This window comes from Fragaria vesca, linkage group LG7, assembly GCF_000184155.1.
Source record: "Fragaria vesca subsp. vesca linkage group LG7, FraVesHawaii_1.0, whole genome shotgun sequence".
Classification (NCBI taxonomy): domain Eukaryota; kingdom Viridiplantae; phylum Streptophyta; class Magnoliopsida; order Rosales; family Rosaceae; genus Fragaria; species Fragaria vesca.
In genome coordinates this window covers 13,272,290-13,287,369 of record NC_020497.1, presented here as the reverse complement: position 1 = coordinate 13,287,369, position 15,080 = coordinate 13,272,290, and the positions used below count along the sequence as shown (strand labels likewise).

The window sequence follows — 15,080 nt, the reverse complement described above, 5'->3', positions numbered from 1 at the left end:
ACCTGCTACTATATCACGTACTGAAAATAGCTGCTGCTGCTACTACATTTGTTGAGTCACTAAAAACATGCTATTGCACTTACTGAAGCTGCTACTACAGTAGCTGAACCATTATAACCCTGCTACTACATTTGTTGGAACTGTAGTAGCAGCTAACTCTCCAGTTTAACATGCTACTACATTAATTGAGCCACTGAAAACCTACTACTATAGTTAGTTACTGAAGCTGCTACTACACTAGCTGAACCAATAAAAACCTGCTACTACATCACGTATTGAAAATAGCTGCTACTGCATTTGCTGGGCCACTAAAAACCTACTACTGCACTTACTGAAGCTGCTACTACACTAGCTAAACCATTAAAACCCTGCTACTACATTTGTTAAAACTGTAGTAGCAGCTAACTCTCCAGTTTAACATGCTACTACATTAGTTGAGCCACTGAAAACCTGCTATAGTAGTTACTGAAGCTGTTACTGCACTAGTTGAACCACTAAAAATCTGCTACTGCATTTATTGGAAGTGTAGTAGCAACAACATTCCAGAAGTGCAGTAGCAGCTAAAACAATACATGGTGGAGTCTGATTTAATTTGATTTATTTTGTATAAGGTCAGTTTAGTAAATTAAACTATGACACATGACAAGCAAAAAACAATTGGTCCTTATTTGTTTAGCAACAACACATGTGAATTTATTTGTGTTTCAAATTATTTTAGAAGATGTATATGTGATTTGCTTTTTATTTTATTCTAGGTGGGTCGACTCGTTTGCTATAAATGGGTCATGAAATTCAGATTGAAGAAAAGAAAGGGAAGAAAAAAAAAACAAGAACAGTAAGAAGAAAAAATTAGGAGGCCGGTTAGTCAAGGTACGCAGGAAAATGGAAGCGGAGTTCGCAGTGACTACTGCAAAGTTGATAGTACTGTCAGTATTGGTGGGTGGGTTTTTGTTCTTGTTTTCATATCTGTGTGAACTTCTGCTGTTGAGGCCTAAATCCATAAGATCCAAGCTGGAAAAGCAAGGAATTCGAGGGCCTCCACCTACATTTTTGTTGGGAAACATCCCTGAAATGAAGCGACTCCAAAGCAAGCAGCAGGGTCAGTCAATAGCAACAAGGAGTGATGATGAAGATCATGCAGCTTCTATTTCTCATCAATGGCATTTGAAACTCTTCCCTCACATAGAGCAATGGAGAAATGAACACGGTATGTTGATCCTATACTCTAGCTCCTCATCTCTTTTTTATGATAACTTCAACTTTATTTTCTGTTTAGATTATAAACTCTATTTTGTTCAACTCTGAAAGTAATTGATGAATCTTTGTTGAACTATTCAAACATTGTGTACTGAACTTTCATAAAATATGGAACCCAGACGATCTATATTGAAACTAAACAATGATAGTGGCACTCTGCCAGAAACGGGAAAAAAAAAAAACGTCACGTGGAGATAGAATAGAGATCTATCAAATTAAAAATAGATCTATCCCATTATTTATCATCGCTTATACATATATTTTTGTTTAAAAAAAACATATCTTTTTGTATGTATCTTAAAATAGATCGATTACCAGACATGGCATGGGGGGAGTTATATATGACCCTAGCTGCTATTATGTATCTGTTAATCTGGAGATTGAGTTTTCTGATTTTTGCTTAATCTGTGATTTTGCTTTACCTTAACATCAGTGATTTGCATGACTTTTGCTAAAATATAAAATTTGAAGGGAATAAATATTTACATGAACAGTTGAGATAACCTAAAAAAAAACACGTCCGATAAACACATTGTGAATTTGTGATAATGCTACTGTCCTAGCCTCTTGCTACATAGAAAACAGTAAATAGTGATGCATATGTTGTTATTATCTTTATTTCAGTCCTGTCAGACTCTTCAATTTCAATTTTCTGTTCAACATTGATGGCGCGCAGGTCCGATATTATTGTGTTCAGCTGCGCACATACAACAATTACTAATAACAGATATGGAAATGGTGAAGGAATTTATCTTGTGCAAGTCTATAGTCTTGGGAAATCCTTCTATTACATCCAAGGTTCTTGGGTCACTATTGGGAGAGGGCATTTTAGCGTCGAATGGATCAATGTGGGAGCATCAACGGAAAATTATTGCTCCTGAACTATACCTTGATAAGGTGAAGGTATACATTAAGTCAACTCTTTCGATCTTTCCTATAGAATTTCTGAATGCGAGAATGATATATTTATAGGTGATTTTTATTTTTATTTGAAAGGAGGTTATTTTTGTTTAATTTGTATAAAGACAAGCGTTTTCTAGAAATTATTTCATTAGAAAACTTTTGACTAGATCTTTGATTTACTAGCTAGCACAATCATTCGATCATTTGTGGAACTCTTTTTGTTAGACAGCCTCAATCTTCTCCTCAAATCAAGCAATCTGATTCTCCTGTCTTGAAGTATTCATAAGCTGTTTTGGTTCAATGTTATAACTACAGTAGATCAATATTATCTTGCAGTAATTTTAGATTCCATATTAACTTAATAGTACCATTGTAAACAGCAGTAGATCTGCCATATATGTGTATACTTGCAAATACAAATCTCAATGAAATTCAACTTCAATACTTTTTGACTTTTTCTAAGGGCATGATGAACCTGATAGTGGATTCTACAACCTCAATGCTAAGAACTTGGGAAAATGAAGTCCAAATCCAGGGAGGACTTGCTGAAATCAGAGTTGATGATCATTTAAGAAACTTATCAGCAGATGTCATCTCGAAAGCTTGTTTTAATAGCAATAATGGTCAAGGAGAAGAAATATTTTCAAAAATTAGGAAGCTGCAAAATGTTTTGGCGAAGGGATTGATGGGGATAGAAGGCTTGACCAGGTATGCATGATAAAAACAATATCTTCCTTCTCAGTTCTCACTGTTAGTACTACATTGATATATTAGAATTAGTAATCACATATTCATTTATTAGTTTTTGGTCCTTCTTGGGCAATGACACCCCCTATTCTCTATCATTTTCTGTATCTGCTAGTCCATTAAGTATTCCGGCATGTTCTAGCTAGGCATCTGCATCAGTAAAAAAGTTATTCTGGCAATACAGAGGTTAACATATTCGCTATCACATTATCATATGGTTAATTAACATTAAGTAGATCGAAATAATGCAACATTACGTTTGATTATGACAGGAGACACACATTTTCCTTATATATGCAAACCCTGATTTTCGAAATTCTAGGATATGGATATGGTTATACTAATCAACATCTCTCCATGGTTATAGATGGTTTCCGACAACAGAAAATAGAAAGATCTGGAGATTAGAGAAGGAAATTGAATCACTTATATTGAAGGTGGCAAAACAACGCAGTGAGGGTTTATATGCGAAGGATTTGCTGCAAATGCTCCTGGAAGGTGCCAAAAGTTCTGGTGACTTAAATGGCCTATCACAGAATAAGTTTATTGTTGATAACTGCAAGACTATGTTCTTTGCTGGCCATGAGACCACTGCCCTTGTAACATCGTGGAGCTTGCTGTTACTAGCTCTCCATCCAGATTGGCAAGCTCGTGCTCGTGCTGAGGTACTTGAAATCTGTGGGGAGAAGCCTCCAGATACAGATATGCTTCGACACATGAAAGTGGTAAGTCATAGGCTCATATCACATGCATGTTATATATCTAATTACTGATGGATCAATACACTTCCATAGATCTCATATCAGTTAATGAACATCTTGCACATCCCTTCCACCTATTTCTAATTAGTTTTGGATTTCATATTCTAATTTTAACATATATAGTACCAAACTGAAGCAAATCTTTTATGTGTTACGTCGGTCTAATCTTTTATGGATCCATGTCTCCCGATGTGGGTGTTCAATTGTTGCATCACAGTATATAACTGTTCACGACTTCACTCTTTGCTAATTGGTTGAGTTTGATTCAAAGATATCTAGAACTAAAAGAAGCTAAATTCACATCGATATATAATAACAATATTAGCTAGAGCATCATCTTTGATAATGTTATTAAGATAACATACCTATTTAAGACTGAAGGTTTGCCTTCAGATACGAAATTGCATTCTGAATATATAGAATATTAGCTTATTACCAGCTTATTGCCTTCAACATTCATGTGCAGCTCACGATGGTGATTCAGGAGGTACTGCGTCTTTACCCGCCCGTCTTCTTTGTAGCAAGAGAGGTTTTTGAAACTATAACATTCAAAAATATTACTATTCCAAAGGGTACGCTCCTTCAAATACCAATCCCCTTCTTACACCAGAACCCTGATCTATGGGGCTCCGATGCTCATAAGTTCAACCCAGAAAGATTTGCCGATGGGATTATCAAGGCTTGCAAGTCTCCACAAGCCTACATGCCATTCGGAGCAGGTTCTCGTGTATGTGTTGGTCAACACTTGGCTATGACAGAACTTAAGGTGTTTCTCTCTATGATTCTCGCAAAGTTCTGCTTCTCACTCTCACCAGCATACCAGCATTCCCCTGCGTATAATATAGTTACTGAGCCTGAACATGGTATTATTCTGCAAATGCGAAGAGCGTCTCCTTGATGCATAGAAAAGCATAAGGTCAATTATATCAATGTTACTTTGATAATTTGATTCTGTATGATTCTGTAAACGCATTTTCATATAGTAGTATGCTTGAATCTTCATCTATCAAGCATTTCCTTTTCCATTTGAAGAAGTTAGGAGCTCATTCACACTTTCTCATCATTTGACTAGGAAATCTTAAAATAAGAGATATTTTCATGAATTTTGTGCTTAGAATCACCACGTAATTAAAAAAAAAAAAGAGACTAACTTTGACCGGGTTAAAAAGAAACAAATTAGAAAGAAAAAAAAAATGAAACAATCTCATCAGTGATTTCTGTTGCAGTCGTAATCCCACTGTCTTCTGTCCCAGAGAAAAAGAACGAAGGAGAAAAGGCATGCAATTAGCTTGCAACAATTAGGTTGAAAGCAGAATGAAGCGTAATGGTGAGTCGGTAGTGATCACTGATCAGTATTCTGCTGATTGACCCATCTGGGTCACCTGTATATCATCTCGGTATACATATTTCTCCAGTTCTTCACTTGATTATTTCTTTTAATTCACTAAACTCAATATTCATATTTCAGTTTCTTTCTGATCTTTTTTACTTTTGGGTGTTGTTCTGTGTTGGCATTAGCTCTAGTTATCTGTATATATTTTAAGATTAAATTTATTTTATTTCCTTGAGGTTTGAAGTTAACTTAATTTCAGTCACCGTTTTTTTAATTTTAAAAATTTACCTCTTAAAGTATCTAATTTTCAAAAATCTTACACAATTACTTGAATTTTTGTCTAGTTTAAACGTTAATTTTAACTTTATAACACATTTTAAGAGATAAATGGTCATATAACAACAAAATCGCCTTTTAGTTACATTTTTATAAGATTTTATGTTAGCATTTAATATTCAAATTAGAAAGAATTTCAGCAACCGTAAATGATATATGAAAACTAGAAAGTTTAGGGGGTAAATTTTCAAAAAAAAAAAATGATAAGGATTGAAATGATGTTAACCTCGTAACCTAGATATAAAAACACAAATTTTTGCTAGTCTATGCTCGTCTGAAATTAAAATAATGATCTCGTGCAGCACACTTGGCATATTTTAACAATACAGAAGTCATATACCATATGATCGGAAATGAAGATTTAGAAGCAGCAGCAAATGGAAGGTGGGAAAATGGAAGCAGAGCTGTTTGTGATAGCAGCAAAGATCATATTGACAGTTTTGGTGGGTGGGTTTCTGTTCTTGTTCTTTTATCTCTATGAACTACTGATATTAAGGCCAGAAGGTCTAAGATCAAAGCTCCAAATTCAAGGAATTAAAGGGCCTCCTCCTTCATTTCTCTTGGGGAATGTCCTTGCATTGAAGCGCCTTCAGAACAAGGTCCAGTCAACAGCAACAAAGACTACAGATCCTCAGGATGAGGTTCATCATGAAGCTTCTATTTGTCATCAATGGCCTTCAAGGATCTTCCCCCACATAGAGGAATGGAGAAATGAATATGGTATGTTTGGTGTACTTTTATGTTTGGTATTTTTTTGCTGATAGCTAGGAATTGAAATTAACACTTTCCCTCATGTTCCAATTTCAGAAGCTGAATTCCGTGTAAATTTAGAACTGAACTAATTGTATGAGTCTAGCAAGCCTATCTAGAATCAAACTTACAATACCATAAAAGTATAGAAAAGTATAGAACTATGTCGATTGCTACCCTCAAAACTTACTGATGAAACATATTACACATATCAGATATAATGTTTCACAAAGCCACAAAAGTAGGAAATGATTGCCAAGGAGAGTCCTAGGTAGAAAACTGAAATCCAAACTGAACAAAGAATGCGGAAAATTTACATAAAACAATACACCATGACCGTATTAGTGTGAATCCGTCTCTGTTCATCTTCTCTTTCAATCTTATTTCTTTCAAAATCTTCAATTTCTCCTTTTCCCATTAAGGGTTCAAAAGTACTGATCCATTAGGAACTGGTGGCAGGGCCAACATTTATGTATGCACTTGCCCACATGCAACAATTATGTATAACAGATGTAGAGCTATTGAAGGAACTTGGGCTTTGCACATCGTTAATCTTAGGGACACCTTCCATAACGTCCAAGATTCTTGGCCCTCTACTCGGAAAGGGTCTTTTATCATCGAATGGCTTAATGTGGGCTCATCAAAGGAAAACTATAGCTCCTGAACTGTACCATGCTAAGGTCAAGGTATGTATTCCAAACTAACTATTTCTTGTTATAAAGCTAGGCAACAATTATATAGTTGTACAGTTGAACTGTTTTTAGGTCTGATTCTGCATCTTCTACGTTGTTAAAAACTCAAAACTAGAAATAGTTATTAAGAAAACTGTTGAGCAACATTCATGGTTAGTGTGGTTTCTGATGCTCCAACAGAAAATACTCCCCAGTATAAAACAGTTGGGACATTTCTCTGTCTTGCACTAGCATCTTATTCAACATTGATCATAATAGCATCTACAAGACTACTTATTTAGATTGGTTTTGCTGAAGGAAAATGAATGTATACTCTTACCGTAAGAGTAGTACAATAAAGTGAATAAACTACTGAGCCTTTGGTACAGTGGGAGCTTCTATCTCAAGTGGTAGAGGGATTATTACCTTTCTCCTCTATATATCAACAAATAAGAAAAAAAAGTTATGACTGATCAGGTGATCCTTGTTTTAAGTGTTTAACTATGTGGTCAATGTTGATTATTCTATAACAAACATGCCAGATTTTCTAATAATACAACATTAGCCTCTTTATGCAATAATTCCATTAAGAGAAAGCAGATTAGCATCAACTTTCAGTTTGTTCTCCTTAATCAACTACATTCATCTTTTCTGGAACTCTATTTTTAAGGGTATGATGGACCTAATAGTGGAGTCTACAACCTCAATGCTAAAAACTTGGGAAAGTGAAATCCAAACTCAGGGCGGAACTGCAGAAATTAGAGTTGATGAGAATTTGAGAAAAATATCCGGAGATATAATTGCAAGAGCTTGTTTCCAGAGCAATTATAGTGAAGGAAAAGAAATATTCTCAAGACTTAGGACTCTACAAAAGATTTTGTCAAAGGGTATCATGGGGGTAGAAGGCTTAATCAGGTACGAGTGATGCAAGGTCTTTATTGTATCTCCTTTCTGAATCTAAGTAGAATAAATCAGATAAGATTACTTGTAATTCAAAATGTGCCCCAAAACAGTGGATTCCAACTATTGCAACGTTATATGCTTTCTTGTCCAAATATGATCATTTTTTTGTTGTTTCAGCAACAAATACTTGGACAGTAACAACTAACAACTAAAGTTTGCGAAAAATTTGATGCCTCTGTCCTTTTTGTTATTATGGTTATCCAAATTTCTTTTTATCATCATTGAGTTATTAAAATATCTACTAATGTTGTGGCTCCACTGAGTTTAATTTGTTTTTGCACAACTATGTGTAGATGGTTGCCAACAAACGAAAATAGAGAGATATGGAGATTAGAGAAGGAAATTGAGTCAATGATATTGAAGGTGGTAAAACAGCGCAGTGAAGTTTCACATGAGAAAGATTTGCTGCAAATGATTCTTCAGGGTGCCGAAACTTTGGGTGAAAATGGCCTATCACATAAGAAATTCATCATTGATAATTGCAAGACCATATTCATTGCTGCGTATGAGACCACTGCCGTTGCAGCATCATGGAGCTTGATGCTACTAGCTGTACATGCAGATTGGCAAGCTCGTGTTCGTGCAGAAGTGCTCGAAATCTGCGGGGATAAACCTCTACATGCAGATATGCTTCCAAGCATGAAAGTGGTATGTCATCTACACTGCACATAACATGTAAAATAACTGTCAATGCCCTTTCATATGTTTCACAGCAGTTATATGCTAATTCGCATTCTACTCAGTCTTTTCACATATTGGTTTGGGATTTGAGACTTTAACACAGTATCAGAATGAGGTAGTTTTGTTTACATGTTAAGGCCTGAGTATGTGCTCCACATCTGCTAATATGATTGCATCTCCTGGTATTCAAAAGTTTGCATTGCATATGTAGAACTTTAGGTTTCTTCCCTCGTTGCTGATCATTTGTGGGTAGGATAAGTTTTGACTGTTTCCAGTGTAAGCACACTCTTTAACTAGAACAAGACTAGCTTGTACAACTGAAAGGTGCACAAATTTGTACAAAAAGAATAAATATGTACAACAGCTAAAAGATCAATAATGGAAATAGTGATACTAGGCCAATGATTCATGTTCTAAGATAATTTTAGAAAGTTAGATTCAAAATAGGAGGTTAGCCTTTATATATGTAATTGAATGACACAGAATAGAACATTCATTATTACCACTTCATTTTTCTACAGCTCACAATGGTGATTCAGGAAGTATTGCGTCTGTACTCGCCTGTATTTTTCCTAGCAAGAGAAGTCTTTGAAACTATCACATTGAAAAACGTTGTGATACCAAAGGGAGTGGTTCTTCAGATACCAATACCCTTTCTACACCAGGACCCTGATATATGGGGCCCTGATGCGCATAAGTTCAATCCTGAAAGATTTGCCAATGGAGTTCTCAAGGCTTGCAACTCCCCACAGGCATACATGCCATTTGGACTTGGTCCTCGAATCTGTGTTGGTCAACACCTAGCAATGACAGAGCTTAAGGTGATTCTCTCTTTGATTCTATCGAAGTTTTCTTTTTCACTCTCACCAGCATACCGACATTCCCCTGCTTATAAGCTCACAACGGGGCCTGAACATGGTGTCATTCTCCGTATGCGGAGTTTGTGACTTCTTGAGGTTTGAGAAGCTCCAGTCCTCTTGTGTTAAAAGTTAGATTATTCATATAAATGTCACCAAATTGCAGTGAACACTATGTTAGATGTTGTTTACCTATGACAGTGGTATCCACAAATAGTAATATTAGAGGCTGGGATACCTACTGTCCCAGCTTTTCATTATCAGATACATGGTACATAACATCACATTTTCTCAATAGTATATTTAGGTTTAGAGTGAGCTTGTAGCCTTGGATTTGGATGTAAACGAAATAAAATGTTGTCACAACAGTTGAGATCTTAAAGGTTTGGTATAGTTTGTGTAACTATATATATTATATATCTGCGAAACTGTTTTGCGTTGTATTGAAGTTCAGATGCAGAGAATCACATCAATTATTTACAGGAGTGTGACAAGTTCAACAACCTGTTTAGTAGTCAGTTCTTTATTCTTGTGTCCTTTATGTTGTTGGTTATATGCATGATCTTATGTTTATGTTCTTGCCTTCTGTACTCTTAGGAAACAAATCAACAACGTGAAGAATGGTATGTAGGATGTGCACTGTGATCATAAGGGTGTTTGTATTGATGCTTAAGCCCAAGAAACACTTGATAGCACAAACTGTTGCAAGTGATGCCAACATTGGTGCCATCAAGGTCGATAAAAATGTAACACTTGCACTACTGTCTCAAAGACATTAGTACTGTGCCTACTTCCCTGTGAAATGTAACATAGGATGCAGGAGTAGTACTGAATATGAAACAATTCAAATTAATGGCCATGCGAATCAAGAGTCGAAGGTGTAAAATCTGAAATGTGCACATAACAATTGAGGGTAAGTTAACTATGTTTCATCTGCAGCGTTAAGTCTTCAAGCTCCTTTGTTTTAGAAACATATGCTTCCACATCTGAGACACCATGCATAGAACTTAGTAATGAGGAATTCAAGACTCTGGTTTGCAACTTTGCATCGTCATCAACCTGTAAAGCTCTTCACTAACTTAACCATCTATGGCTGATTGGGGTATCACACTCTGTAGGGGATATGAGCATTAACTTGTTCCAGTGCTTCGGTTAAATATGGTATGATTCCTTCGCCAACATCACCGTCTGTGTAGATGGGCACACGGCATACATTATCTCCATCCGTAAGTATAAATTAGGGAACTTATTATAGCTCTCTGACTTGGGATGAGTCATTTTACGTGATCATTTTATCTAATGATGAGAAGCCCTTCATGTACTAGTTCAGCTAAAGTAAGGAACATATTGCAACCTTCTCATTCATTCAAAAATTTATAGTATCATGAATTTCATAGATCCTTTTCGAAAGCATATATAGAAGAAATTGCAATTCTTCTTATAACTTTACATATGTTGTAACAGAACCATTTAACCCTAATTTGCCATCCAAAATATGAAATTCACCTAGCATCATCCCTATAATTAAAATTATAAACAAAATCGATAATCTAATATTGTAATGCCACAACAGAAGTTGAAAATTTCTGTTAACAATTGTCGCAATGTTGAGCTCTTTCAGGAGTGTCTTCCATTTCCCCATCATTTGTTACATCAACCTGAATAGCTGGACTCACCTCTGCAGACTCTTGACCAGTAGAACTACATGGCGTAGTAGTACTATTTTGTTGATCTCCATTGTCTGAACTGTTTCCAAATGGACTTTCCGAGCAGTTGTTTAGTATGGTATTCACTGCGTCTCCCATGTCAGCCACTCTAGCTCGTTGAGTGGTTTTAAGTGTATGAGAACTGAAATCTTTTTTGTTAAAAATTTCTAACAGAGTTCTAATTTTTCCTTGTGTGGAACCTCCAGGTTCAGCGTTGATCAAAATGTGCCTATGCTTGTAAAGGAAAGAAGCTAGAAAGATGATGAGGGCGAGTACGGAAGCCGCACCGGCAATGAGGAAGAGGCCCCAAAAGGTTTCAAGGCCAAGCCTGTTGCTAGAAACCCCTGGGATGGAATTATCTGGACAATAACCTTCTTTATTGAACCATTTGTTCTCAATGTTCAATATCACCTCGCCTTCAGTCACGTTTAGGATTGCTTGTGAAAAATCATGAAGAAGAGGAGAACCTTTTGGAAAGACCTGCAAGTCACTTTGGCGAATTAGTAACGAAACCAAAGATATAATTACACAGAGTCACACACGGTGAGGGAGGGAGAGAGAGATCTTACAAAGCCAAATCCATCAGTTTTAAAAATTGGTCCAACCATAGCATATTTGGAACAATATTTTGCAAGCAAAATCTTCATGAAGGGAGTTTCGTCAATGGCAGCTGCAATACCACCATTTTCACTGCCTTTCGAAAGAAGAGCATCACATTCTTCAACTGATTCATATGCCTTAAGTTTGGAGTCATCAAAGCCTACTGTTCTTAAAAGATCATAAACATAAGTATTCTTTTGGTAGCCGACAGTATTCCCATTCCTTAACTGAAGCTTTAGATCAGCATCAACAGGGTGGAGTTTTCTTACTGTTAATAGTGACGCAAGACTAGCAGTGTAACTTTGTGTCAGTATTAGCATAACAAAAACCCATATAATCATCACAAATCTGGCCAAGTTGCTAACTACTCTCTCCCCTGTAGAGAAAAAGAAGGAACTCATAGTTAGAAATTTTAAACTTATGATAAATTTAAACCAAATGAAGTTCCAAATCTTATACTTGCAGAAATATTGAAATTTCTTGATTAATATTCTGAAATTAGATAAGGGTATTGGTTAATTACTGTGTGAAAACACCATGGTCGAGAAAGAAAACCACAAGCTCGTGCCAACTTGATATGAAGGAGGGCCACGAAAATCTGCATTAATTCGATGTTCAAGAACCCAAATCACGAAACCAATGAGGAAAAAGAAGCAAGAGGTTGTTAACCAAAGGTCCCATGTCAAAGGCTTCAAGAAAACCCATGCACTTTCTCTCCTGATGTCTTTGACTGGCACAACCATCACAACACCAGATTCTGTGTATGGCATGGTAAAGTCTACATACAATGATCTACTTCCTCTAATGGTAACATCTCCCACCACAGCATCAAACTTCTGTTAGTAATAAAATTATGTATGTTAAGTACTTAAGTACATCTAAGCATGTATGGAAATCAGAATTTAAAATCTGTTTTGTTTTCCATATGTATGCATGCATAATACAATATTACTGTACTGTTTAACACCAAAACAGAAGAAGAATGTTACCCCAAGATATACTTGATAGCACAAATCATTGTAAGTGCCAGCCATTGTGCCATCAGGATTTGCAAAGGGAATCAACTCGTAAGAAAGAGCATAAGGTAATAGGTCCACTGCAGCCCTAAAGACATCAATACTGAACCCTGTGACATCTGTTGTGTTAGTGCCTGGTTCTATCAGTACAGAAACAAACTCAGTGAAACCTTCCTGTACAGGAACTCCTATTCTCAACTTCTTGCCGTTTGTTGGGTTTACCCATCCTTTGGGAACAGAAATTGACTCTCCAGGCCATATAATTGGTCCAAGATCGCCCATGGAAGTCGAAACTATGCTTGAGTTAGCTGATGAGGGTGAACCCAGTTTTCTCATGAGTCCACTTTTCAGGGTCCAAAATCCAACAGTTCTAGCACCATCACCAATTATGTTAACTATCTGAAAAGTTGATGATTGCCGTTGCCCATCAACAAGGTTGAAATTTCCAGCTATGCCGTCGAATCTTGTAAGTGACAGTGCTTGGCGAAGCTTTGGACCATAGTGAGAGACCTCAAAACTTTCAATATCTGTCGATGAATTGATGGAATCATTGCTCTTTTGGAAGCCAAAGCTTGTAGTCCAAACTTCTTCAATGGCCATGGCCAATGCAAATGCAGCATCATAAGCCCAAAATGCAAAGATATTCAACTCCTCACCAATGATGGTTGGATTATCTCTGCGGAATTGTTGTTTCCACCGGAGCTTGAATTTTTCAAACTCTACAGTTGTTGGAATGTAAGTTTGCACACCTAAAACTCCTTGCATGGAATTTATTGCTGCAGAATTCAGAGACTTCAAAGTATTAGGTATGTTACTAGTCGTGAGCCAAACATAGCCTTCACTCATCATTCCAATCTCTTTTGCCTTGGCAAATAGCCTGGATGACAGATCAACTGTCATGTGGACGATGAAAACCCTGGTTTGCATCGTCATTAGCTTGTAAAGCTCTTCAACTATTTGGCTATCTGTGGCTGATACGGAAATGATGCTCCTGTATGGTACACGGGCGTCAACCTCCTCCAAGGCAGCAGTTAAATATGGTATGACTCCTTCCCCGAACTCATTGTCTCTGTAAATGAGCACCACTTGCCTCCACCCAAAACCTTTTACAACTGCAGTTAAGGCTTTCACTTGGGCCGAGTCATTTTGCGCAAATTGAAAAAAGTAGGAGCTTCGCAGTGAAGTAAGGGAAGGGCTTGTTGCAGAGAATGATATAATGGGCACCTCAGCTTGGTCTCCAAGACTTATAACAAAGGTCTGTTCCATTGATGTCACTGGTCCTAGGATTGCTTGAACATTTGCATTCTTTATCAGATCTAGAGCTATATATCAAAACAGACAAATGTAAATAACAATTAGATCAAATGATAAAGATATGTCAAAGAATATAATTGAAATCTGAAAGTGATAAAATTACCTGAAGATGCTGCACTTACAACATTTTCTTTGGACTCTCTGGTGTTCAAAACCAATCTAGTGCTGTAGTAAGGATGAGAAGCATAGAAGTCTGAGAGGGCCATTTTAATGCAACTTAACCAAATCTTTTCCACCTCTGAATTCAGGTCTTGAAGAATAACTCCTACATTCACTGAAATGGTATTGTTTTCTGCCATGGCAGAGAAAAACAGTGTAGACAAAAAGAAGAAAATGATAAAAAGAGAGAACCTATAGAGGTTGGAAGTGTACTTTTTATTGATCATATTTGATTCTTTTAAAAGCTGCTAAGTGCTAAGTGTTATATGATACTCTGGTCCAGAATTAAGGAGTCCAAAAGAAGTTATTTATATGGAAGCTGGATGGTTGAAGAATCTGAATGTCCCAGGTAACCAGATACGAGTTATATGACACCATCGCAATATTCAAATGTGCAAAGTGCTAAGTGTTATATGATACTTAGCACTTTGCACATTTGCACATTTGAATATTCAATATTCAAATGTGCAAATGTGCAAAGTGCTAACATACACAATGTAAAATGAATGAGGGTCAGTGCATTCTGTCATTTTATAAACAAATGAATGATCAGAGCAAACTGGATGACTTTGTGGCACTGGGGTTGAATGTCAATGGAATGGTGCAAAGACACAGAAAGGCATATTTAGTTGTAATGTCTTTTATTTTTCTGTTTACTTACATATCAATAACTTCAAGTTTTTAAAATTGTCTGAAGTTTTCAAGCATTTTGATATTGACTTTGACTAATTCACCACTCTAAACTTGTTTATAAAATACCCAGACTTCTATCTGTAGTCTCAGATCATCTTACATCACGAACAAGAGGCGGCTAAAAGCCAATTAGCCAGAAATTTCCTTGACACAACTTATCTTATTGCATAAGCCAAAAATACTTTAATTAAATATCCTAAAGTCTAATTGACACTCTTCAGATAGTTATCTTATTACTAACTGCAAGTGTCAAGTTTTAGTTTTCATTATACTAATCAAAAACCTTTAACATATACTTCCAGTGGCGGATCCAGAATAAGAAATCCATCTAAG

The 15,080-nt window shown here is 36.4% G+C and overlaps 3 protein-coding genes across 4 annotated transcripts; 2 read left to right on the top strand and 1 right to left on the bottom strand.

The window, feature by feature from the left end:
• Positions 1 to 881: 881 nt before the first annotated feature.
• On the top strand, positions 882 to 4,689 carry LOC101304325 (cytochrome P450 734A1-like). The gene is made up of 5 exons (XM_004307207.1): positions 882 to 1,207; positions 1,934 to 2,160; positions 2,624 to 2,868; positions 3,275 to 3,632; positions 4,135 to 4,689. Exons 1-5 carry the CDS (start codon positions 883 to 885, stop codon positions 4,564 to 4,566), a joined length of 1,587 nt encoding a protein of 528 aa, XP_004307255.1. The 5' UTR covers position 882; the 3' UTR covers positions 4,567 to 4,689.
• Positions 4,690 to 5,609: 920 nt separating this feature from the next.
• On the top strand, positions 5,610 to 10,084 carry LOC101303846 (cytochrome P450 734A1-like). Of its 2 annotated transcripts, XM_004307206.1 has the most exons (6): positions 5,610 to 6,057; positions 6,547 to 6,773; positions 7,429 to 7,673; positions 8,015 to 8,369; positions 8,924 to 9,223; positions 9,857 to 10,084. In XM_004307206.1, exons 1-6 carry the CDS (start codon positions 5,715 to 5,717, stop codon positions 9,902 to 9,904), a joined length of 1,518 nt encoding a protein of 505 aa, XP_004307254.1. In that variant the 5' UTR covers positions 5,610 to 5,714; the 3' UTR covers positions 9,905 to 10,084. The 2 variants fall into 2 exon arrangements, with proteins under 2 accessions (XP_004307254.1, XP_004307253.1); XM_004307205.1 differs by lacking the exon at positions 9,857 to 10,084 and having other exon boundaries at positions 8,924 to 9,795.
• A 764-nt stretch (positions 10,085 to 10,848) lies between these two features.
• LOC101291291 (glutamate receptor 2.8-like) lies at positions 10,849 to 14,240 on the bottom strand. The gene is made up of 5 exons (XM_004308652.1): positions 13,999 to 14,240; positions 12,555 to 13,903; positions 12,089 to 12,401; positions 11,535 to 11,941; positions 10,849 to 11,445 (listed from the first exon to the last, which is right to left on the bottom strand). Exons 1-5 carry the CDS (start codon positions 14,192 to 14,194, stop codon positions 10,849 to 10,851), a joined length of 2,862 nt encoding a protein of 953 aa, XP_004308700.1. The 5' UTR covers positions 14,195 to 14,240.
• Between the last annotated feature and the right edge of the window lie 840 nt (positions 14,241 to 15,080).